The sequence below is a fragment of the Rattus rattus genome, chromosome 2 (assembly GCF_011064425.1).
Source record: "Rattus rattus isolate New Zealand chromosome 2, Rrattus_CSIRO_v1, whole genome shotgun sequence".
Lineage (NCBI taxonomy): Eukaryota > Metazoa > Chordata > Mammalia > Rodentia > Muridae > Rattus > Rattus rattus.
Window position 1 is genome coordinate 23,306,342 of NC_046155.1, and position 24,683 is coordinate 23,331,024.

At 38.0% G+C, this 24,683-nt stretch overlaps 1 protein-coding gene across 2 annotated transcripts in view; it reads right to left on the reverse strand.

Moving 5' to 3' along the window:
* Positions 1-24,273, reverse strand: part of Smc5 (structural maintenance of chromosomes 5) — a 61,920-nt gene extending 37,647 nt beyond the window's left edge. For both annotated transcript variants that reach the window (XM_032891722.1, XM_032891721.1), the window contains exons 1-9: positions 24,018-24,273; positions 19,771-19,912; positions 16,666-16,718; positions 15,267-15,429; positions 13,009-13,143; positions 11,024-11,164; positions 9,141-9,302; positions 6,547-6,618; positions 773-1,028 (exon numbers count right to left, since the gene is read on the reverse strand). In XM_032891722.1, the coding sequence (XP_032747613.1) occupies positions 773-1,028; positions 6,547-6,618; positions 9,141-9,302; positions 11,024-11,164; positions 13,009-13,143; positions 15,267-15,429; positions 16,666-16,718; positions 19,771-19,912; positions 24,018-24,202 (1,309 nt within the window). In that variant the 5' untranslated portion in view covers positions 24,203-24,273. The remainder of the gene's footprint in view (positions 1-772; positions 1,029-6,546; positions 6,619-9,140; positions 9,303-11,023; positions 11,165-13,008; positions 13,144-15,266; positions 15,430-16,665; positions 16,719-19,770; positions 19,913-24,017) is intronic.
* Between the last annotated feature and the right edge of the window lie 410 nt (positions 24,274-24,683).

The following is a 24,683-nucleotide window of genomic DNA, read 5'->3' on the forward strand; positions in this document are numbered from 1 at the left end:
AGGAGATAACGGAGTCCAGGAATAGATTCATTCAGTGAAGGAGAGGAATGAGACAGGTCCCAGATGCCGACATGGAGAAGACCTTGGAAGCGATCTGGTTAGATGGAAGCAGAACAGCAAGATGCAGAATTCAAAAAAATAGTTGAATTTTTCTCTTTCCAAATTTAAGATGTTAGACTCGTGAGGAGGCAGCTTAGGGGATGAGAGTGCTTATTCCACAAGCCTTCTAACCTAAGGTTGATCTTCAGATCCCACAGTGGCTAAGAAGACAAAACCAACTCCAAAAGATTGTATGACCTCCATGTGTGTCTAGTGGTGAATGTATACTCTGCTACATAAATCATAAAAACTTGTTTTTACTTTAAAGATACACTACAACAGATGGCATTTTCTTAAAAAGGCAAATTAAACCTTTAAAAGGCAACTCAATTATAATGTACCTGGTTGTAAATAAGTTTAGAAGTCTAACTGCTAAGAAGTACAATCATGTTCCTCAATCAAACTTTAGATATGACAACAGAAAGCAAAGGTGGCATACTGTATTAGCAGTTCCTAAGCAGGAAGATGTTTACTCAACACCAGTAACTATTAGAATAACAAATACCAGCACTACTAACACTGTTAGGAGGTAAGAGTGGGTCTTTCAACTGTGTGTACGCAGCACTCAGATGAACAGATTAAAATGGATCAAAGGTAAATCAGTATGAGGGGGTGAAAGTCAGAGGAATTAAGCAAGTCCCCATTTCACTATTTTTTGCCCCAGGAAACTTACTCCGTTTCTGCTTCTCCAGCATTTCCTTTTCTCTCTGTTTATCAATGATCTCGCCTTCACATAATGCCTTCTCCTCTTGAACACGCCTTAGATCATTTGTGATGGCATCAATCTGAGGCTGAAGGTTCTCGCAGTTTTCTGCAGTCCTGAGCTCATTCTGCAAGTCTTCTATCATCTTGCGGGTGTTACTTATTCTCTTCTGCCGGTCCTGCTCCTCATTCTGCTTGACTGTTAATGCTTGCTGAAGTTCCTTAATCTAACAAAGCAAACATAGGTTAGCACTTGTTTTCTTCCAGTCTATCTGGGTTTTAAGTTGCCTAGGACAAGGGCATGCTGCTCACTGGAAGAGCTGACTAATCTAGCACACGGAAAACCTGGAGCTGGGCCGTAAGAATCGTCACATACATCAGAACCTTACACGCGCACACACACAAACACACATACCCACGCACGGATGAATGCAGGCGTCCCATGAGCACTCCTCTCTTTAAGAGGTATATTAGCAGATTACTACCCAGTCAACTACCAGTAATTTTATTCATTCCTAAGTATATCAAAAGTACTAAACAGCAACTTAACATATGGTTAGTTAAAATGCTTGGCAAACAAAAATATGTAAGGCACAGTCAGATGCAGAAATAATTACAAAAAGTATATACCATACGGCCAAAATTTAAACTTAAACAAATTATTTTCTACCAACACTTCAGGTTAACACTGAAACTTTATATTTAAACTTTTGACTTCTAATCCAGAATAAATTATTTTAAAAATAAAATATATTAGCTGGCTACCTGTTGTCAACAGAATTTAATCAAAATCATAGTTTATCAAAAACACTGTTTTCTTTAAGACATACACGGACAGGTTACTGGAGGAATGACTCAGTGGTTAAGAGCGCTTTTGAAGGATCAGGGTTTGATTCCTAGCACCCACATGGCAATTCACAACCATGTGTAACAATCTCAGGGGAATCCAGGGCCCTCTTCTAGGTCTCTGAACCATTAGGAACATATATGGTATACAAAGGCAAGAAAACCCATATACATTAAAAAATAAACCTAAAAAAAAAAAAAGATACACACACATATATATATTTAATTTGCTTTTATAACTATAATGTTGTATTAAGTTAGCACAATGCATATGCTGCTAATCAGTTTTACTGTTAAGTCATATTTTTTCTTTTCCATTACAAATGATAATAAATTGATCAAGAATATGAAAAATACTTAGAACAAATAAAAATAACTTATAGCGGAATGTCTTTAAGCTTTACACTTCTTCAATGCCTACTTTCATCTTATTTATAAAACACTTTTATTAAATGGGACCACTCAAGCTTCACTGACATTTTTACTACCGTCCCCCATATATTCTTGCAAAAAAAAAAAAAAAATTGTACACCACTATCATATTTTGTCATATGAAAGCTCCACATTTTAGTTCCCTATTGTATGGAATTTCTTTCTGAAAATTTAAATTTTGCACCACATTTTAATTCTCTATTGTTAGAAATTTCTTTCAAATTCAAATTTGGCACTATCCAGAAATTAAATATATGTCAAATCCTGTCTTCTATATCAAACACAGAGAAAATAAAATTAACAGAATTTTTATGTATATACAAACACACACACACACACACACACACACAGAGAGAAAGAGAGAGAGAGAAAGAGAGAGAGAGAGAGAGGGAGAGAGAGAGAGAGAGAGAGAGAGAGAGAGAATATTAAAGAAATAGACAAGAAATCAATGCTCATCCATGAAACCCACAAAACCATTCAGGAGAGTGAGTGAGCAGGTCAGAGTATGAGAACAAGCTAGCACCAAACACATGAAAAAGTCCAAGTCTACAGAGAAAGAAACAGATCAGACATGTACTTTGTACTTCCAGCATCATAGTATTACAAAAGAAAAGAAAGAAAATTCAGTGGATTAACAAAAAAGATTGCCGAAAGATGGTCTTTACCTTGGACTTTAAAAAACAGAAACCCATCAATGACCTCTCAGTTCCTGACTTCAACTCTGACACATTTGCGACCCTCATCCAGCAGACTATCACTATCACCACCAGTCCCACCAGGCCCACCATCACTGGTACTGATGCTCAACTTGAGCACATTTAAAACCTCACCTCCCCAGGTTGTGCTAGATACTGCTCTTGTGTTGCGTGATCTCTCTGAATGTATTTTGTTACTCTAGGTGAAACATGGGTATTTCTGGAAGATACTTCTGTAGTGAGCTCTCTTCAGTACTGACTGGCCATAAACCTTTGATTTAGGTTTAGAGCCAAGGGCAGAGGTCCCCTCCTGGCAATGTGTCCTTCCTCTTTTAATGCACTCTATTTCAGATTCTCTTAATAGCATGGGATGAGACTGTGCTACCCATCATCCTGTTGTGAACGGACTACTTCCACAAAGTCCTCCTTCACTACTTACAGACCGATGATCTGGCACCTGATTCACTGTCTTCTTTAATCCACCATTATGCCTGTGGTCAGGTGACTTCAATCTAAACACAGAAAGTCAATCTTTTTGGTCTCTGTGTTTCTTTTCTTCTTTAACTTCCAAGATATTTTCCTTTTACTATCACCAATGTAAATCACCAAAAGAGATCACACAGCCTCTGAAACTGTTTCTCTGCAAACGTATTCTTTGATAGTTCCTTCCTTCTGTCCACTCTGCTCAGCCTGGTATTCCAACTCTTCCTATTCCTTAAGAAAGTCCACCAGGTGCTGTAGTCTACTGACCTACTTTCTATCATCTCAATCCACTTTTTCCTTTATTTCTTTAGTCAACTATATTCCATAACATGCCAGTCATTCACTCCCTTGCTAAGACCCACTGATCCTTAACTCATGCCACACTGGGAAAGAATAAACTTAATTCTAAGCATATTTCTGCTGTATCTAAAAAACTGAAATAATGTAAGGCACCCTGAAAAACTGGTCTCATTTTAACTTTATAGTCATCACAAAAATGGCAGCCAAGACTTTTACCATAAACACATTCAAATTCTAACACATTCAAATTCCTCTCATTTCCACCACTCTCAAGCCTTGAGGCTGTCTTCCTCGATTAGGTCAGCTCATGTCCTTGACCTACACTCCATTAGGAGAATAGTTTAAAATTAGAGTACTTCCTTTTGTCTTAAACTAATCACATCTGTAGTTTTCATATTCCACAATGTAAAAGTTCCTATAAATATCTAAATCTAACACCTCTCAGACTTCTTCAGAAGAGCTTTTCAAATTATTTATTATGAAAGACTTTTAAAAATAATTCCAAGCCATGCTTTCTCAATCACTATTATAATTATCAAATGTCTTAGAAAATATAATCAAAGATAAACGCACTTCTAGAAAATTTCCCAAGAGAAATAAAAAGTATATGGCTACACCAAATCAAACCAAACAAAAACCTATATAAATGGCTGGGTGGTGGCTCAGAGAGTAAAGCACTTGCCATGCAAGTGTGAGGACCTGAGTTTAGATCCTGTGCTGATTAGTTTTTGTCAATGTTAGCATTATCGGGGAATAAGAACCTTAATTGAGAAAATGTTTCCATGACCTGGCCTGTATGTGATTGTGTACTGATTTCTTGGTTCATGACTGGTGTAGGAGGGCACAGACCAGTGTGGGCAGCACCATCCCAGGGCAGGTGATTCTGGGATTTTTAAGAAAGCAGGCTGAGAAAACCATGAGGAACAGGCAGGTAAGCAGAGATCCTCATGGGTATTACTTCAGTCTCTAGGTTCTTGCCTAGAGTCCTGCCCTGACTTGCCTCAGTGATGTATTGTGGCCTTCATTCCCCAATGATAATAAACCTTTTATTCCCCTATTTGCTTTTGGTCATGGTCTTTATCACAACAACAGAAATCTAAGACTGAAGCCTAGAACCCACATAAAACCTGAATTTCTGTAATCCCAGTGTTCCTACTGAAGCAGTTCAAGGGTTATTCAGTTTAGCATATACAAAGGCCCACCACAAAGGTTGGTCTTGAACAAGGTAAAAGGTGAGGGCTGACTCCTGATGTTTTCTCACCTCTACATGCACACTGTGACACATGTATACCAGCATCCACATGTGCACAAACACCAGGATATACAAGAGTGCTTACAGATTAGTTAATATTCTCAAAGAAAGTATTTTTAAGTTTATTAAATGGCAAATAGATTAAATGAATTTTAATCCTAAGAAAATTGGCAAACAGAATAAAGTATACATTGAACTGAATGAAAATCAAATTACAACATATCAAAATATGTAAGGCAGTGCTCAAGCAGTGATGAAAGGAGAATGATCACAAAATGAAACCACATCAAGCAGCGGAAGGAAAGAAAGAAAAAAAGGAAAATAAAACTGGAAAGCAATAAAACTGAGGGGGTAAATCAGGGAAATTCACAAACTTCTGGAAGGGCACTAAGGAGAGAACTGGAAGAAAAACTAGAACCAATATAACATAAGGCTCCCTGAACTAACGCATGGATGTTAGTTACTACGGCCTCTAAATACCGTACTGTAGGGCACAAGATTATACATACATAAATTTGACAATTAAGCAAAACAAACTGATTTGCCAAAACGTAAAATATGAAACATATTTCAAGGAAAAAGAGAAGCTTCCAACAAAACAAACAAAACAACAACAAAAGGCTAAATGAATTTATGACTAAACTGCCCCAGAGATGATACTTAAAGGAATTCTTCAGACCACAAAGAGAGACAACGTATCCACAGTGCTACAGAAGAGAGAGACCACATGTCCACAGTGCTACAAAAGAGCCTATGCCACAATAGAACAGCAGGTAAATAAAGGAGTAACAGGAAAACACCAACCACACAAAATCAACAAAATGGGGTACAGGCCTTTCAATAATAAAAACTTAATCTAATGGTGTCAATTCCTCAATCCAAAGACTAGAGACTAATAAACTGGATTGAAAACCAAGGGCTCTGTGGGGAAAGATACCACACTTAACGACCCATATGGTAGGAGACAACCAACTTCCAAGGCTTTTTCCTGACTTCCACACATGTGCTGTGGTACATAAATAAATAAATACACTTTTTAACATTAAAGAGCAGTTCTAGTCATGAAGGCTACACTTAGTGACCTTCCAGCAATATGATTAGCATTCTGCCTGGTGTGGGAAACAACCACCTCCACAGTTCTACTGCCCAAATTCTGCATGTGAGAAGCTGGGAGCACAGCAAGAATCCTGGCTTCACCCCCTACCACCCTTGTCTCTAAAGAATCCCCTATCTATGGGACTGAAATAATAAGATCCTTTAAGAAATATTAACTGAATGACAATATTAAAAATTACAACATTTTAAGCCAGGCATATTGGCACACGCCCTTAATCCCAGCATGTGAGAGACAGGTAGGTGAATCTGAGCTTGAGGCCAGGCTGGTGTACACAGTGAGTTCCAGGACAGCCAGGGATATTCAGAGAAACCCTGTCCTGATTAAAAAACACAAACAAATAAAAATCATAGCATTTTAAACCAAAATAAAACCATACCATCTATGAAATGTAGCCACAGGAGTAACTGAGAAATTGTCTCAATTATCTTCTGTGCAGCTACTACACTTACACATTTTCGCTTCACACACACACACACACACACACACACACACACACACACCCCTACCTATCAGAATGAGAAGGATTTGGAATCGTTTCCAAAAAGTTATAATAAGCGTCTGTCCCCTTGTAAAACAAGCCATGGTAAGCTAAGCTGACCGACTTGGGTAGGGAGGCTTACATGTCTGTCCTTCCGCTCAATCAAGTCCTGCCTTTGTTTGCATTTCTGAGACGCTTCCTTAATATCAGTTGCCTACAAAATTGAACCAGAAAGAAAAAGTTAATTAAAAACTCATTTAAGCAAATTATTTGGTCCATTCCATCCAAATATATTAAATCAATCAAAACAGCACTTCCCCACATTTTAATTCAAATCAAATTCATAGTTACCACCAAAATTACTAATGGTACAGAACACATGTAAAGGTTATTGCTAGCATTCTAAATGTATCACACTGTTCAGTGAATTTAGTGTACAGTAAAACAGGTGCATACACTTGTTTCTACGTATGCTTTTCTGATATTCTGTCTGACCATGAAAACAATTTGATGAGATAGATACATTGTTTTATTATATGAAAAAAAAAGACCAAGCCAACTATTAAATGATGGCATGAGCCTTTACAATACAGATATGTATTAATTTGGAGCCAATGGACTCCGTAACATTACAAGGTCTCTCTCTTTGAAATGTTAGGGAAAAAAATAATCAGAGTGTTATAAAAGTTTCTGCTGAAAAAGGAGAGGAACAGAATACAGTAAATATAATTAACTATTTATTCCTGTCACATGATTTAGAAGACTAATAATTTTAAGATATACACTTAGAGACTGATATAATGTATCTCTTCGGAAGCCCTAGGCAGAGTTTTTTGGGACTGCCTTAACAGCTGGCTTCTTTTAGGAACAGAGAAGCAAAACCAGTATTTTATATATAATTCTTTAATTTATTGTAGACATTATTTTCTACTCCATAAAAATCCAAAAGTTTTAAAGCAATTTAGCAGTAATTTCAGGTGCCACAAAACAACTATAAATCCACAACTTAATTATAACCAATTACCATTAAGATGACGGCCAACTATTATATATGTGATGCTTTGCGACTTAATGATCCTTAACCATAAAGTGAGAAGACCTGTTAAAAAGCTAGAACCTACAATCTTGTAGATGTAAACCTTCTTAATTTTTGAATGGTCAATTATCTGAGTCATCTAATGCACATCAGAAGTACCGAGTAGATGCCAATATTTGACTTCACTGCATTTATTTGAATCTCCAGAATGACATTCAAAATTTTAGATCTGTTTATACTCCATTACAGTATCCTCCCATCCATGGTGTTGTATTGTCAAGTCTATTCATCAACTACAGCCCAAAAATATTAAATGGGAAACTAAATTCCAGGAATCACCTCTTTGTAGACTTGTGTGTCATTTTCTAACTGAGCACTATCATGAAGCCTCAAGCTGCCCACTGTCCTGTCTTTAACATCACTCTGGGTGCAGCCTGTCCATAAATAAGCTTATCATTGAGCAGTTCTCAGTTATCCGGCTGACTGAGTTTTTATTCAGATAAGCTTTATTTAAATAGTAATGGTCCCAAAGCAAAACAGTGGTCATGCTGGCAATTCAGAAATGCTAAAGAAAATATAATGAGCTTTCTCCAGAAGAAAATATGACCATATAGTGCACGTTTATGTACACACAGGCGGGAAATAAATACCAGTTGAACAACCCAAATCTGAAAATGACAGAATCTACCCTATTTCAAAATTCAAAACTTTTGGTCAAAAAGGTTCCTGCTTTGTATTTTCACCCTCTGGATGATCAACTGGTAAAGTCTATGGAAACTAAATTCCTGCACACTGAAGGATTAAATAATTTTGTACGAAGATATTCAAATTACATAGGTTTTGGTAGTATCTTCAGTTTTAGGTGTCCACTAAGATATAGTGCCCTCATCCAGGAAGAACCTAGCATATTCTACAAGCAGACATTTATTCATCTGCAAAACATCCTCTTGCGCTGGCTAGTTTTCTGCCCAACTTGACACAAGCTAGCTTATTTAGGAAGAGGAACCGCAAGGGAGAAATGCTTCCCCCGAACAGCCTATAGACAATTCTATAGAGCATTTCTTGACTAGTAACCGCCTCCAGGCAGGTGGTCCTGAGTTGTCTGAGAACAGGCGTATTTGCTTACATAAGCAGTCCTCCCCGTTTCTGCTTCAGTCCTTCCCACCAGATTCTGTACTGACATCCCTCAGTAAAGTACAGAGTCCACCATGTGAAAAAGCCCTTTCTGTCTCAAGTTGCTTTTGGTCGTGGTGTTATATCTCAGCAAGATATCTTTGATCCCTAAGAATCCCTGGAAAACTAAAATTCACCTCCATAAGCAATATAAAGTTATAAGAGATACACACTATATTCACAAAAAGAACTCAAGTGCTTCTTTCTAAGAAATATAATGTATCAGTTTGTAGCTAAAACTTTCTCTTCAGGCTATGTCTCATTCTGTAGTACATGAGGGCCTCAAAGTCACAGTGATGTTCTTGCCTTAATGTCCTAAATGCTGAGACACAGACCTGAACCAATGTGCCAGCAACAATCACCTTGGAATTTTTTTAGAAGGTAACATTCTCCAATCATAACAAGATTTTGAAAATCCTCATTAATTCCTAAAGAAATGAACCTTAAAAAATAATTTTAAAGGCACAAGAAGTATTTTTCTATGTTAAATAAAATTCAGACAGTCCAAAACTGAACAACAAAAGTACCTTTTCTTTGATTCGAACTTCCAAAGTGCGACGCTGCCTTTCAATTTCCTCAATCCGTCGTGTCATAGGAATCTGCCCTTCTTTGAGTTTTCTGACCTCTTCCTTCACTCGGTCACGGACTAGTTTCACACCTTCATATTCCTGACGCACATTCTCATATTCCTTGTAAATAATTCATGAAACAGAACTTAATACATTTGGTATTTAAATTAATGGATCTTAAAACCAAAGAGATTTTCTTTTCATTTATCAGTAGATAAGATTAAGGAATAGGCAAACAAGAGAATTTCAATTTTGAAGGGTAAAAATTGGATCAAAGAAAAGAAATATGTAGCTGCTAGCTTGATAAAAACAATGTCTGGGCTAGAGAGATGGCTTAGCAGACAAAGGCACTGGCTACCAAGCATGATGACTTGACATCCTGGGACCACATGGTGAAAAGAGTTTAAAAAAAAAAAATGTCATTCCACAGGAATTAGCTGACTATTTGCTGAGTAATAAGAAAATGGAATGTTAAAATAGAAATAATAAGAGTGAATGGGCTGGAGAGATGGCTCAGTGGTTACAAGCTGGGCTAGGGTTCAATTCCCAGCACTTATATGCCAGCTCACACACACACACACATGCAGGCAAAACACCTTGTACATAAAAAGGAAATAAATCTTAAAATAAATAAATAAGAGTGCTTCCTGCTCAGAAAACCCAGTACACACACCTGGAGCAGTTCAAAACTACACTTACGGGCATACCCTTCCCTCCAATTAAAAACAGAAAATCTTTTTAAAAAGTGAATGAAGCATAGAGGGAAAAAACCTATAAATTTTAAATTTAAAAGGTCAAAAAGATTAAAATCAATCCCTTCAAGAGGGGTCAAAAGACTTTAAAAGATAGAATGAAAAATAGTAATAAACAGAAAAATACAATAAAAAGGTATAGAAAGGACAAAATTTAAGAATAACGAAATTGCAAAACATGGTTGGAGGAAGTAAGAATGCTATAAATATATAGATATACATTATTTTCATACTAATATATATTTCCATGAAACGAACATAAAAATTAATGCTTCCACCCATTAAGTAATATACCAAGGAACTCTACTACTTATCCCAACCATACACACACAAAAATATTTCCAGTGGCACTGAATGATAGCCCTCGCTTTGCAAATTTAATTTTTAATGTGAACAAATACCTTAGATCATTAACATCATGGAGAAAAAGTAAAGAACTGCTAAGGACTGAAACCTGAAGAATTAATGCTGGTAACTCAATCAACTATTTGCTATGTGATAATTAGCATGTATAAATAAATAAGAAAAATACATGTGCATGCATGTAATACAAAATTTTAAAAGAAGTATCTAACTTAATATAAAATGAGTGCCTACTTATAAAGACATACTTTGTAGGCACTCTGCCATTCATTAGTTTTGTTTTGGTGATTTCTTTTTGCTTGTTTTTTTGGGGGAGGGGGTGGTAGTCAACTTTACACAAGCAGGTTTCATCTGAGAAGGAACCTCAATTGAGAAAATGCCTCCATTAGACTGGCTTACAGATTTTAAAATTATGACTGCTATGGGAGGGCCCAGCCCACTGTGGTTGATGCCATCCCTGGGGTAGGAAGCTGTGGAGATGTAAGAAAGCAGGCTGAGGAAGAAATGGGAAACGAGGCAGTAAGCAGGACCTCCATGACTTCTGATTCTGTTCTTGTCTGCAGGTTCCGTCCTGCCTAGAGTTCTTACCCTGACATCCCTTCAAAAATGGAACCTGATTATAAATGTTCTCCCCAAGTTCCTTCTGATTTATCATAGCAATAGAAAGCAGCTGTGACACAGCTAAAGACTCATCTATTTTTCCCTCAATAATTACGTAACACTTACCACCCATGGTCTTTTTGCCTCAAGCATCTCAATTAAATCTAAATGTCGTTTTCGTTCATAGAATCTTTCTACATCTTGTTTGTACCTTTCATTTCTCTGAATCATTTTGTCTAGGTATTCAGTTTTCTCTTTGCAAGAAGTCTAAAACAGAATTTGTTGACAATTAGTTTAAATGAAAAAAAGAACACAGCAAGTCAAATCTTTTAACAAAGAAACACAATATAAGCAAAATTACACAAGAAAGAATTCTGTAAAGGTTCCTCAGAACTATGTAAAAGTGAAAAGGTTGGGATTTAGCTCAGTGGTGGAGCACTTGCCTATGGCGGCATAAGGCCCTGGGTTGGGTCCCCAGCTCCGGAAAAAAAAAAAAAAAAAAAAGTGAAGCTAGGGAGAATGCCTGCCTAGTTAGGCATGAAGTCTGGATTTGGTCTCCAGCACTGCTCATCATCAGAGCAGTGATATACATGGGTAGCTTCAGTGCTGAGGAGGCAGAGGCAAAAGCATCAGATGTTCAAGGTCATCTTCAGCTACACACAAGAGTAAAAGGCCAGACCCTGTCCAAAAACAACAAAACCAACAAAATCAGGTGAAAGTAACACTCTAGCGGAGAAATTCTGGTTCGAGACTTTAAAATACTTTATACAGTCCTGTAACTGTGAGGAAGCCTGTCAACACCTCTGAGCCGGAAGCTTTGCCTAAAGATAAAAGGAATTCACTTACACACATTAAGAATCACTTTTTTGAAGTGCAAAAAGCTCGAAGTGTTTCTACTTTTGCAATGATTCAGATTCTGAGACATGTGCATGGACGTCACTACCAGCTAAGCATCTGTGACCTGGAGCTCCTAACTGCTCCCAAACTGTAGCTTTGTATGCACCTATGTGACTCGTAATGTACAGTTTGATGTATTTTAGATTTCTGCCCTGTCCAGATGAAATCTTAATAAAAATAAAAATGACATATAAATGCAAAGGAGTATCAGGATTAACATGCCATAAATGCTCAGGACCTAAGGACTTTGAGATGACAGAAAGCTAAAATTTAATCTATCGCATATTAACAAACAAAAAGATGCACTGAACAGCCTAGAAAACAAAATACAAGTATTTCAGGTGTATTTCATTGATACAAAACTGATGATTTTTTTTCATCAAGACCAAAGAATTGAAGGAATACCAGACATAGAATTGAATAATCACAAAAATCCTAGACCAATTCTTTTTAGTTAAGACACCAAAATTAATGTTTTATTATAATAGAATGCTTATCAAATATAGATAGTTACACTTAAAGACAAGGTTATCTCTTTTGTTTTTAATTATAAAAACATACCAAGATACCCAGTATAACCCAGTAGGTTATATAGCATTTCTATGTATCTATTAAAAGGTTTTTAAAATTAAAAAAAAAAAAATCAACACCAGGAAATTCTATAGTTTGCATATAAAGTCTATCTTCATTTGACTTAAAAAATACACCAAATGACATTAACAAGAGTGTTTTCAAATACCACATCCTCATCTTCTGTAAATCTCAAAACCTTACACAGTGCATGGCACACAACATATTATTTGATGGGTACCAAACGAAAGAAAAATGTAACTTCCTATGAGAGTTCCTTAAAATCGCCACTGGTAACATGTATTTACGGAAATAGTCAAAATTTTCAAACTTCATATATTCAAAACCATTCTCGCTTTGTGTCACCAATTGATGTTAGAAATACAAGCTTGGGTGAAAAATCAACCAAAATTATGAATTCACACAGCACACAGACATACTACCCATTTTCTAAAGTGTCTCTTCTCCTTTTCCCTCTGTGTAGCCCTGGCAGAGCCGGAACTCACTCTGTAGACCAGAGAGACCCACCTCCCTCTGCCTCCCAAGTCCTGGGACCAATGGCACCACCACCCACTTAGACTTGCACGGTTTGAGACACAGAATTAGTAAATGACAACAGAAATGACTTGTTTACATCTAAATACCTCTAGCTGCTTCTCCTTCTCCCTGAAGTTCTTGAGTTCACAGTGGTATCTGTGCATCTCTGGAGGACCAATTGACTTCTCAGTAGCTTCGAGGAGTTCAATTTTGCTGAGTTTAGCAAATTCTCCAACTTTGTCCTACGGCACCAAAACTAAGTTTCAGCAACTATTATTCATAAACACCATTAAAATGTATTAAATTTGCCAAGATGGCCTCACTTAAAAAATTTGAGATATGAATCAAATCATTATGTTTGTAAGGAAAATAAGCAACAGTGTAGACACTAAGCAACATTAAAATAAGATATTGGACTGTAATTTTTAAATGCAGGTTATTAGAATTTTTTTAAAAAAAAACCTTTAAAATTTTTCTTTCATATCATCTATGTATGTGTGTACCCATGTGCTAGATTGTGCATGTGAGTGTAATGCCCAAGGAATCAAGAAGGTATGAGATCCACTAGAGCTGGGGTTTAGGTAGTTGTAAACTGCCGTATGTGGGTGTTGTGAGTCAACTTTGGGTCTTCTGGAAGTGCTTTAAACAAATGAGCCATCTTTTCAGATCAGGATATTTTATTATTAATGAACAAATAAAAATATCACTAGACTTTAGAAAATATACCTAAATATAAAAGAAGCTTGTTCTAACCAATGTATCATACAAATGCACTGATTAAAAGGTCCACCCTTTAATCCCAGCACTTGGGAGGCAGAGGCAGGTGGATCTCTGAGATTTTGAAGCCAGCTTGGTCTACAGAGCGAGTTCCAGGACAGCCAGGGCCAGAAAGAAACCCTGTCTTGAAAAATAAAACAACTACACAAAGTTGTTCATTAACTATGGCTTCTGAGGACCTCACACTCAAGAGTGCATGGCAGCTCTAGCTGCTTGAACAAGAATAATCAAGTCGGTTTAACATTCTGACTGGGAGTGGTTCATGAGCCCTGACCCCCAATTGAGGAGCTAGAGTAATAAGTTGCTGGCTTCGGGGAGAGGAGAATTAGTTTTAAGGGTGTGGCTTCTGGTACATAAACTAGCGGATGGGCCAAACCCAGGAGTATATGGACAGCACAAATCTGAGCCCACGGCTTAGTACAAAAAAAAAAAAAAAAAAGGCCGGAGAGGTAGAAGTGTATGTATCTTCAAAGAGTTTAGGGGAGGAAATACGGAGTAAATATGATCGAAATACATTGTATGATACTGTCAAAGAATTAATAAAAATATTTTTAGTAAGTTGCTTGCCTTTTGCAAATGCAGTTTGAAACTATTCTATAACTACAGTACCTTTCTTACAGGCTTATGTAGAAAGTGTGTTTTCAAGTGTGAGGATGAGTTTGGCTCTCTAGCAGCCATATAAAAGCCAGCATCACAACCTGCTTATAATCCCAGTTACAGCAGACACAGGGAGTTTTCAAGCCAAACTGCATAGCTCCTGCTTCAGGCAGTGTTTTAGTAAATGAAGTGGACAGGGAGTGGGAAAGACACAGAGAACTAACTTCAGACCTCCAAGACTTTATGCACACATGAACTCAAATACTAGTGCACACCACATACAGACAAATATGAATACTTTTTTAAAAACATTTGGTAACTTAAACCTATTAAATAAAACTATTAGCACAATATATGGATGATGAGGTCCAGTGGGCCTGGAACTCCATGTAGCCACGGTGCCCATAAGAATAGAAAGTGCTGAGTGCTGTGCTGAATGCAGAGTAATAATGGCATACTTATTAACTGAAATTAGTAACATAAGTGACGGGACGCTTCCATTTACAAAGGGCTACAAATATTAAGAGTACTGTTTTGATACAAATCTAACTATTACTGTACCTCTTGAATAGTATTTATATTTTCTATGGCATAAAGCCAAAACATTACACACAAAATTTCCCCATGTTTGGAAGCCTCCCCTTCTCTAAAGAGGGAGAGAAGCTGGGAGGTGGGGGAGTCACAGGGTGGGCCTGGGAGGAAAAGGAGAGGAAGCTATGCTTGGGATGTAAAGTAAATAAATAAATAAATGAATTGAGGAGAGCTGGAGAGATGGCTCAGTGATTAAGAGCATGACTGCTCTTCGAAGGTCATGTATTCAATTCCCAGCACCCACACGGTGGCTCACAACCCATCTCTAGTGGGGATCCGACGCCCTCTTCTGGTGTGTCTGAGAACAGCGACAGTGTACTCACATACATGAAATAAATAAAACTTTGAAAACAAATAATTAATGAAAAATTCCCCATGTTCATTTCTACTTTTCTCAGACCTGAGGCAAGAACTGGCAGAGGTTGCCCACTTGGATGTTCAAGGCCGCAACTTGTTCTTCCACTATCTTCTGGGTTACAGGTTTTTTGTTGATGAACCAAAAGGACTGATTTTTTATCACATCAATTTCACGGGTGATTATAAGATTTCCAGAAGTCCTGAACCTAATTAAAGAACAATTGAAAAGCTTTTATATTCAAAACACAGAGAAATTTAGGAAAAACATTTCTATTACTTTTCCTATCCCAAAGTCTAAGAAATAGTACTACAGTTTTTATTCTTTCTGGTATTTTTGAATCCTTCCCACCTTGGAAACATTGGCTTTTGTTTGTTATTATCCCCCAGTAGGCCATGTCAGTTACTATCTGGTTAACATTCAAAAATTACCTAAATGGTTGAAATTTAAAAAAGTGCCAATTTAATCCTGAAACACGAGTTTATTTATCCTTTAATCATTATACTATTCTTCAATCACATCCTTTGTCAAAACTGACTTCCATGGAATACAAATTTCCCCAACCAAAAACTCGGCACCCAAGAGTAAATCATGGATTGCTCATCCCTTCATGTATTCCTTCTGAATCCAGAGAGAACTATAATCTATGCCTATACGGAACCATTACCTAGTACAGTGATGGTTTGATACGCTAGGCCCACAGGGAGTGGCACTGTTCTGAGGCGTGTCATTGTTGAAGGAAGTGTGCCTCTGTGGGGGTCCTTACAGGAGTTGCCTTGAACACGGTATCTGTTCACAACTATGGAACCCTATCTTAGGCACACACAGAATCTGAAAGAAGGGTATTTACTTATTTTTTGCTTTCAGAAGTACTTGCTTCATACTGCTCATCTGTTCACCCATCTTCTCAGAAGATGATCAAAGTCAAGGACTTAAGTACATCAGGTAAACTCTACTACTATGCTATGCTCCAGCCTAAGTAGTCCAAACCTGGCAAAAAGAAACATACTTAAATTTGTGAAAGACTACCATTTCTCTCTGGTGTGTGATTGTCCATTTTAGACAAGTAGTCCAGGCTGACCTTGAATTTGTTATCTAGTAGAAAATGACCTTGAATTCCTGACTCTTCTGAATAGCATCCATCTCCTTATTTTCCTGCCTCTACTCTACCTCCTAAGTGCTAGAATTATGAAATGTACCTACATCAGACCTAAGGACAACTTCTTAGTGTATATTAATCAGTTGTATACTTCTGTTTTATTATTCCATTAAACTACAATTTCTTGAGAACCTTTCCAAAATAAATTTGTTTTTAAGAGACACATTAAAAAGTATATTTGCCACAATATTACATTAATATTCTTTTCCAAAGTCATCAAAAAAGCATAAATACAAGCTGAAAAATTATACTAAAAAGGAATGTTTTAGAAGCTTTAATACTTACAGTTCAATTTCAACCAAACCTTTGGAACATCCTCTCTTCACAAAAAACCCAACCTACAGTGTAAGGAGAGTAAGTGAGTGGTGTCAACAGTATTTCCGAGTAAACCATCAGAGAGCTAGAGTCATTACTGTTCGCTAAATCAGTCTTTTCCCATCACCACATGAATGTCCTCCTCTCCACTTTCTAAAAGCTACAGACCAGGTCCTTCTGCTCCTCTTGTACTACAGAACTCACAGCAGTTACATTACGGGTCACTTCAGTGCTAGGCAGTTAAGACTCTTACAAAGCTGCTAATAAAAAGGTGCTGAAACGGAAGAGAGAGGATCTGAGTTTGGGTAACCCAGCTCCTGAGCCTATGTACTATGTATTTTCAGAACAAGTCCTATACTACAACTACAAAGGTCTGTACCAGATCTACTACTGTTGCAGACCACCCCAGAGGTGCATAGATTAAACATTAACAGCCACTCTAACAGTACCTATTCTGTCTTTAAGACAGACTTGCCACCAAGTACCTTTCAAAAATAAATGATAATTTACATAGTAAAATAAGACATCTGAACTAGTTCTGATAACTATGAGCTTAAAGAATGAAAACATCAGATTGGACCTTAAGTTTGAGCTCCAGAAATAATAAATACTAAAATAACAGAAGCCTTCAGCACGTGGTAGAAGGAGCCAGGAACATTAGGAGTTCAATGTCACCCTCAACAACAGACTAGGTTATTAGTCAGCCAATGCTCCATAAGAACCTATCTCAAAATACAAAACAAAATAGGGAAAAATGAATATGATCAAATACATTGTATGACATTATCAAAGAATAAAAACATTTTAAAAAACTAGGAAAAGTGGTAACAACACAAAATAAGGTAGGTACAGCATCATAAAGTTTATATATTTTTAAGGTATTGAGCAATAAATTGAAAAAAAGCTAAATCAGAATGTAGTGACAAGCAAAACATTACATAATATATAAATAAAAACCAAGAGCTGGAGAGTAAGAGCACTTGCTGCTCTTCAGAGAACCTGTGTTCTGCTCCCAATACCTATGCTGGGTGGTTCACCATCATCTAAATCCAACTGTGAAGAAAAATGAGCCCACAGGTAGGCTCTCTCTCTCTCTCACACACACACACACACACACACACACACACACTTTAAAAACACAAAATAAGACCTTGCAATAATCTTTTTAATCATGTTGATTTGTGAGAATGACTGCAAACAAATTACCATTTATTACATGCTGCTAAGATAAACTTGCAACTTTCCAAATTCAATTGCCAATCCTGAACCATATACTAAACTAATTTTATAGACAATGAAATTACAGATCAAAAAAATGGGGGCAGGGGTCCTATAACCTGTTATCTTTAATTCCTACTATGGGTTCCAATGACAACTCTGTCACACATACTCTTCAGCCTTGGCTGGCAAGTAACTTAACATTGTTTCTCATATAAAGACGACAGATCTGAAGAAGCAAACTGTGTACTGTCCTGAAACAATTAAAATATTTGATACCAATTGGGGGGGTAGTTCTTATTTATTATAAAGTATCTATACAGATGATTTATATTGACTTCTAATAAAATTTTATACTTAGATTTAAATAGAAATAAAGTATTCTTGCTGAGAACTTAGATCTTACGTAAATAGTAAATCTGTAGATACAGAAGGCCAACAGTCTGTATTTAGGAACCATGGCACTCCAGGGCCTCCCTTAAGGTCTCTACCAGTCCAAAAAGAAATGTAGTTTCTTTAAAATAAAAACTGCAAGGCTGGTAAAAACTACTACAGCAAAACCCATTCTAACTGTACAGAATTAGAGACTACAACCCAGGAGACCAATGAAGAGGGACTGAACTCATTCATGACTTGACAGAGTATATATGAAAATCTGAGCTAGTCCTTGCAATTAACTTCTTCAGCCTCCTTATCTTCTAAATGAAAGTCTGATGTTCAGACCGCTATTAAAGGCCACAAGGTTAATTTATTAAAAGAGTAAAGTATCTTTTCTAGCCTACAAATATCTCTGATACAGCTTGTTTTTAAAAACTGGATTTTAAATAGATTTATGTATAATTTTAGGGAGTATTGGTTCAATTCTGTAGCATTATATCACATTGTTTACATACAGCCCTGACTAACTCTGCAGTGTTCTCAGCAGTTCACTTTAAACTTTACCAAAATACTTTTTATTTAACTTTTAAAAATTATATTTATCTGCAGGCAGAACACATGTCATGTCCTGTGTATCGGCTCTCTCCTCCCAACCAGTGGGCTTCAGAGAACTCAGCAGCTTGGTAGCAATCACTTTTACCCACTGAATTATCTCACTTACCCTCAAACTTTTCTTTTAAAATACAATTTTATAATTTTTGTATATCATTATTACATCTTTGTTAATTTACTCCTAGGTTACTTACCCTTGCATTGTTATTGTTATACCTGGAGCTAAGAGCATGTTACACTACTGCAGAGGACCAGAACTTGGTTCCAGCACCTACAATGAATGGATGGCTCACAACTGTAACGCTAGCTCCAGGGAACAGGACAGCCTTTTCCAGACCACAGACACACAGACACAGATGGTACTTTTAACTACATCATTTTGTTCACTGTTAATTTACAGACATCTAACCTAGTATCTAACAATCTGACAGATTTCCCTATGAAGACATCAGGTTTATTTGAAAATTCCTTTGTGGTGAATAATCTTTCTTTATTTGTGATGGCTGTTATCACTTCTTTGTCTTAGAGCAATATTAAAAGTAACCAGAACTTTCTCCTGAGACTACAGTGTCCTTCTAGAAGTTCTAGGTAAAAGAATGCTCATTTGGCATACTTAAGAACCTAAAATGTAGACATTAACTTGTTTATAAAAACAAATAGTTCTGAATTTTCTTTAAAATTCTGTAATTTAAGTAAGTCAGGCATGGTTGTGCATGTCTTTAATCCCAGCCCTCGGAAAGAGACAGGCAGATCTCTGAGCTCCAGAGCAGCCTGGTCCACAGAGGTAGTTCCAGGACAGTCAGGGCTGCTACAGAGAGAACCCTGTCTTGAAATGCCGAAAACCAAAGAGGAATTACGTTAACTCACCTTGTCTGCACGCCCCATGAAAGCAGGCTTGCCTGCTAGGCCAAGGCAAATGGCACACACTATGCTTGACTTCCCCGTTCCATTGGCTCCAATAATCATATTCAGATGGGGCCCAGGAGACACTTCACAGATGTCATATGTTCTGAATTGTAAAGAAGCAAATCATTAAACAGAAATAAGAGAAAAATCTTTTCTTTGTAAATGCATCTTTTTGTTCTTTGCATTATCCACAACCCTTTCATAATTCATTTAAAGCCAGCTAACGTTATGAATAGAATGTTAGTTATATATTTAGGGGGATGAGGTACCGAAGAGTCAAGCCAGGGCCTTTTACATGGCAGGTAAATGTTTTATTGCCTAGTTCTACCCTTAACCCTGTAAATTTTAAATAATCAACGTATAGAGGGGAAAACTCTATCAATGGAAAAAGTAACAATGCATATGTAAAATAAGAGCACAGGGCCTTAGCATGGTGGCACATGTTTTTAATTCTAGCATTCAGGAGGCAGGGTTTTAAAAACCTGGTTAAAACAAACCCATGAGTTTGGGGCTACATAGTGAGATCCTGCCAAGAAATATACAATCCAAGTTTGAAACCATTATCCTCTTTTGGGAGACTATATCAAAGCTATTGTACTTATTTTCACCTTAAATTTTGTAAAATAATTTCAAAACAAATTTGTACAAAAAAACCATGGCTTCTTTCCTAATGTTTTACTCTAACATATTTTTCTTCAATTAAAACAGTAGATAATTCATATTTTAATATTTAAAGCAATCTAACAATTATTCAAATGACAACGTCATCAAATCAACAGCTTCATTTTATCACTTCCTTTAATATGCTGCAATAAGATTTCAAGAATCCGTAACAGTTTACATTCTAATAATCCCCATTCCTCTGGGAGAAGGCAAGGATATATATATAACCAGAGGGATCTGTAATCCTTATATACACCATGGCGTCCAGTATGCTCTAACCCCCTACACAGTTAGTCCACAGTTAAATGAATTGAACATTTAATTTATATTCAGTACTCTAAGTTTTGTATATCTGCTGCTTCTGTGAGCTCTTAAGTGATTTTTCTCCTACATATTTTTAAGATTCATTTTATTTATTTTTTTATTTACTTATTTATTTATGTTTTTCGAGATGGTGTTTCTCTGTATAGCCCTGGCTGTCCTGGAACTCTGTAGACTAGGCTGGCTTTGAATGTACAGATCTGCCTGCCTCTGCTTTATAAGTATAAGGATTAAAAAGGAGCAAGCTACAATGTGGCTTCATTACTTATTTTTAATTCTCATTATTTGTCGAGGCAGCTTCGGCAAGACATGAAGCAAGCTATAAACGTAGACATTCCTCTAGCTTGCCTTTCAAAATCCTTAATTGGATCTATAAATAATATTCCTTCTCTAGATTTTTAGTGCTTAGGTACACCTAACGAATCCCCAAGAATAAATGCCAGAGTACAACTAACGTGATAACTATATAAATAATTTAACAAAGCACATCAACTTTAACACTTAAAACCTTAAAAGGCCAGGTGGTAACAAAAATGTACATGTGATAAAGATCTACAGGGATACACATGGAAATCTAGTATCATTTGTTTAAAAAGAGGTGGGCTGGAGACATGATTCCACTGATGAGAGCTTTATCCTCTTCCAGAGGCTCCAAGTTTGGTTCCCAGCACCAACATAGTATAGCTCTCTCCACTCTCAACCCCATCTGACTAAATTCCCTCATAGCAACCTCCCATCCTATCTCTAGGCCATTTGAATTCTCTAAGCCTAGCCTCCCTACTTGCTTGGTATTCACTTCTCTCAGCCTTACTCTGTGACAACTTGGTGTCAACTTGGCTACATCTAGAATTAATTAAAACCTAAACAGCTGGGTACACCTGTGAAGGATTTTTTTTTCTTAAAATTACTTGAAATGGGATCTTTGGAGGTGCAATGATCCACCTTTAATCTGGGCCACACTTTCTGCCTGCAGCCTATATAAAGGACACAGAAGGAAGCTTGTTCTCTTTGCCTACTTGTTTCCACTCTTGCTCTCACTGCCAAGTCCATTCCTTCACTGGCATCAGAGTCTACTTCTCTAGGATTCTGAAGACCACTGGAGACATCCAGTGTCACAGACAGAGTAACTACTGGATTCTTAGAGACATTGTCAATGGTAGACAGCCATTGTTGGACTAGCTGAACCAGAGCCTGTAAGCCATTCTAATAAATGCCTTTTTCTAGATGGATGTAGATGCATTCTGTAAGTTCTGTTCCTCTAGAAAACCCAAATAGACTCCCCAAATCTAAACTCTTACATTAAATAAACAGAAGCGTACGCAACTGTGCATTCCCAACTACATTCTCTTTTTACTGCTTTTTGTCCAGGCTTTTCTCTCTTATTCTTCCACAGTCTAAAGAGTTCTCTTTTGAACTACTTTATCAAACGGAAAACATTTTTTCCAATTGCTAAACGAAGGAGGCTTCATCACGAGTTCAACGGAGCCGGTATTTTAAGTATTACTTTAACTAAGCTTCTCTGACACGCCTCTCAGGATTCTCATCTTACCTTCCTGTACAGATGGATCGCTGAGCTCATCTTCTCTCATTCTTACAATAAAGACTTTTTAATTCCAATTTATATTTTCCTTTTTGTAATTTCAAAGTCTTCTGTAACATCAATCACCACCTATACACATGACTCCCAAGTCTGTGACTTATTCTTTTTTTTTTTCTTTTTTCCATGTGGAGAGGTTTAATGAGAGAAGAGTAGAAGAAGAGAGGAAAGGCGGCTGGCCATAGGCACTTGGAAGAGGGGGATAAGGACAAGAACGGAGAAGTACAAAGAGCAAGGGGGTAAGAGAGAGTAAGAGCGACTTATTCTTTCTCTCTGAGCTCCAGGCCATCCACACAACATTTCTCTTAGTTATCCCACAGGAAAGTTCAAGACAGAGGCGCTCAACTGCGTTCATTATTTATTCTCCCCAAGCTACTCTCTCTTGAATAACACCTGGCCAGTTAGCCAGAGACAGACTTGGGAAGAACTAGGGCACTCCTCCACTCTCATGCCTCACAATCCAGAGGCAGATCTTATCAAATAACCTTTCAACTTCTACTCTGTTCACCCTGCATTCTTGCCTTCTTACTTTAAATATCCTTGCTTGCTGTCTGGCACCCTTTCAAAACCATCCCTCAGGTTCCCAAGTGCCTGCAGGGTGATGCTGGAGTTCCTTAGCCTAGTAACAGAAAAGCCAGAACAATAGTTTCCAACATATGTTTTTATAGTCTATGTTAGGTCACTCACTAAACATTACAAACTGGCTTTCAGGCAGTTCCTTCTTTGTGTAATCATCTTCCCTTCTTTTCGGTTTTAGTATCTTCTTCACAAAGCTCTGATAGTTGTGGATGAACTTAGCCTTTTCAGTCTTCCGTGCCTCTCTGACATCCTGGGTAGATAAGTTACAGCAGATAACCTCATGCTGGGTACATTTATTTACCTCCCCTGATCGGGATTCAAATTAGCTACTCAGCTATTAGAATCTATACAGACCCGGGCAAAAGCCAATAGCTTTGAGTTTATATCATCAACAAAGACAGGAAGAAATACAGCGATGTGTAAATAAAACAAACGTAACCCCTGATACTTAAGTGCTTGAAAAAAATGGTATTGTTATTACAGTTCTCTAATTTATTCAAGCCTACATTTAGGTAAAGGTATCTTGAAAGAGTAACTCTAAGATGCTAAACAGATGATAATATTTTTGGTAACATTTAGAATCTCAACTAGTTGGGGTGGGGGCGAGGAATTGGAAGGGGTCAAGAATCTCCAAGAAGGTACAAAAACTGGGAACACGATTTAATTTCTTTGGTACACTCTAACCAACCATTAGCATCTTATCTGCCCACTCGGAAAACATGTACACTTTTCAAAATCTGCCACTCCGATGTAACTGCTGCCTATTGAGTTTTGTGTAGTGCACAGGTCCCTGGCAGATCGAGGTTCGCAGAGACCTGACCCCTTAGCATATCCGACTGCATCCGACGCCTTCCAAAAACCATTGGGTGGATAAAAGACATCAGGCCACACATCTACTATAGCCAACAAGGCCAGTCTCCACGGCCTAGGCAGGGAACGCCTCAGGGTTAGCCTGGCACAGACCGGTTCCCCATCGCCGGGCACACCCCACGGCCCCGGGCCTGCGGGCCGCTTGCTCCCCTCCCAGGTGCGGCCTGCCGCCACTCACAAGAAGTTCTCCATGGCGATGCGGACGATTGAGCCCTCGACGAAGAGTCCGGACGGCCGCGGCAGCGTCGACGTCGGGTTCGAGTTCTTTCTCTTGCTCGGGAATTCGGAGGAAGCATCTCTCGGGAGAGACCTCTTGGAAGCCTGGGGGTTAGGGGCAGCAGCTTTCCCACTCGGAGTCGCCATCCTGGCTTCCTCCGCGTCCCGCAGCGGCTTCCGTTCCCGGCGAGCCGCAGCCCAGGAGCCTCCGCGCCCGGCTCCCGCGCTAACTGACCCCGCCTGACCCCGCCCCACGGCCGCGACGCGCCTGCGCAGTTCCGCCCCGCAAAAACCGAGGCCACGCCCCGACCAGCCCGCCTCTGTGGCTTCAGGAGGCGTAGATGCTGGTCTGGGTGTTACTGGAAGGGACTGTGATTCGAGGACCGATTTCTGTAGGTGTCGGGATTTTCTTCTTAGAGAATTTTGAGTTTAGAGCAATATGTGAATTGCATTTACTATTTGGAAACCTGTGCTTGGGTCGCTTGCAAGTTTGCGACTGCGGTCCCCCCCACCCCGAACCCCAGGCCTCATCTGCAATTTCCTTCGCTGGTGCTCACATGACCTCCAAAGAACATAAAAGATGTCTGTTGACTCTGTACCTGTTGTTGGAAGCATGACACTTACCATC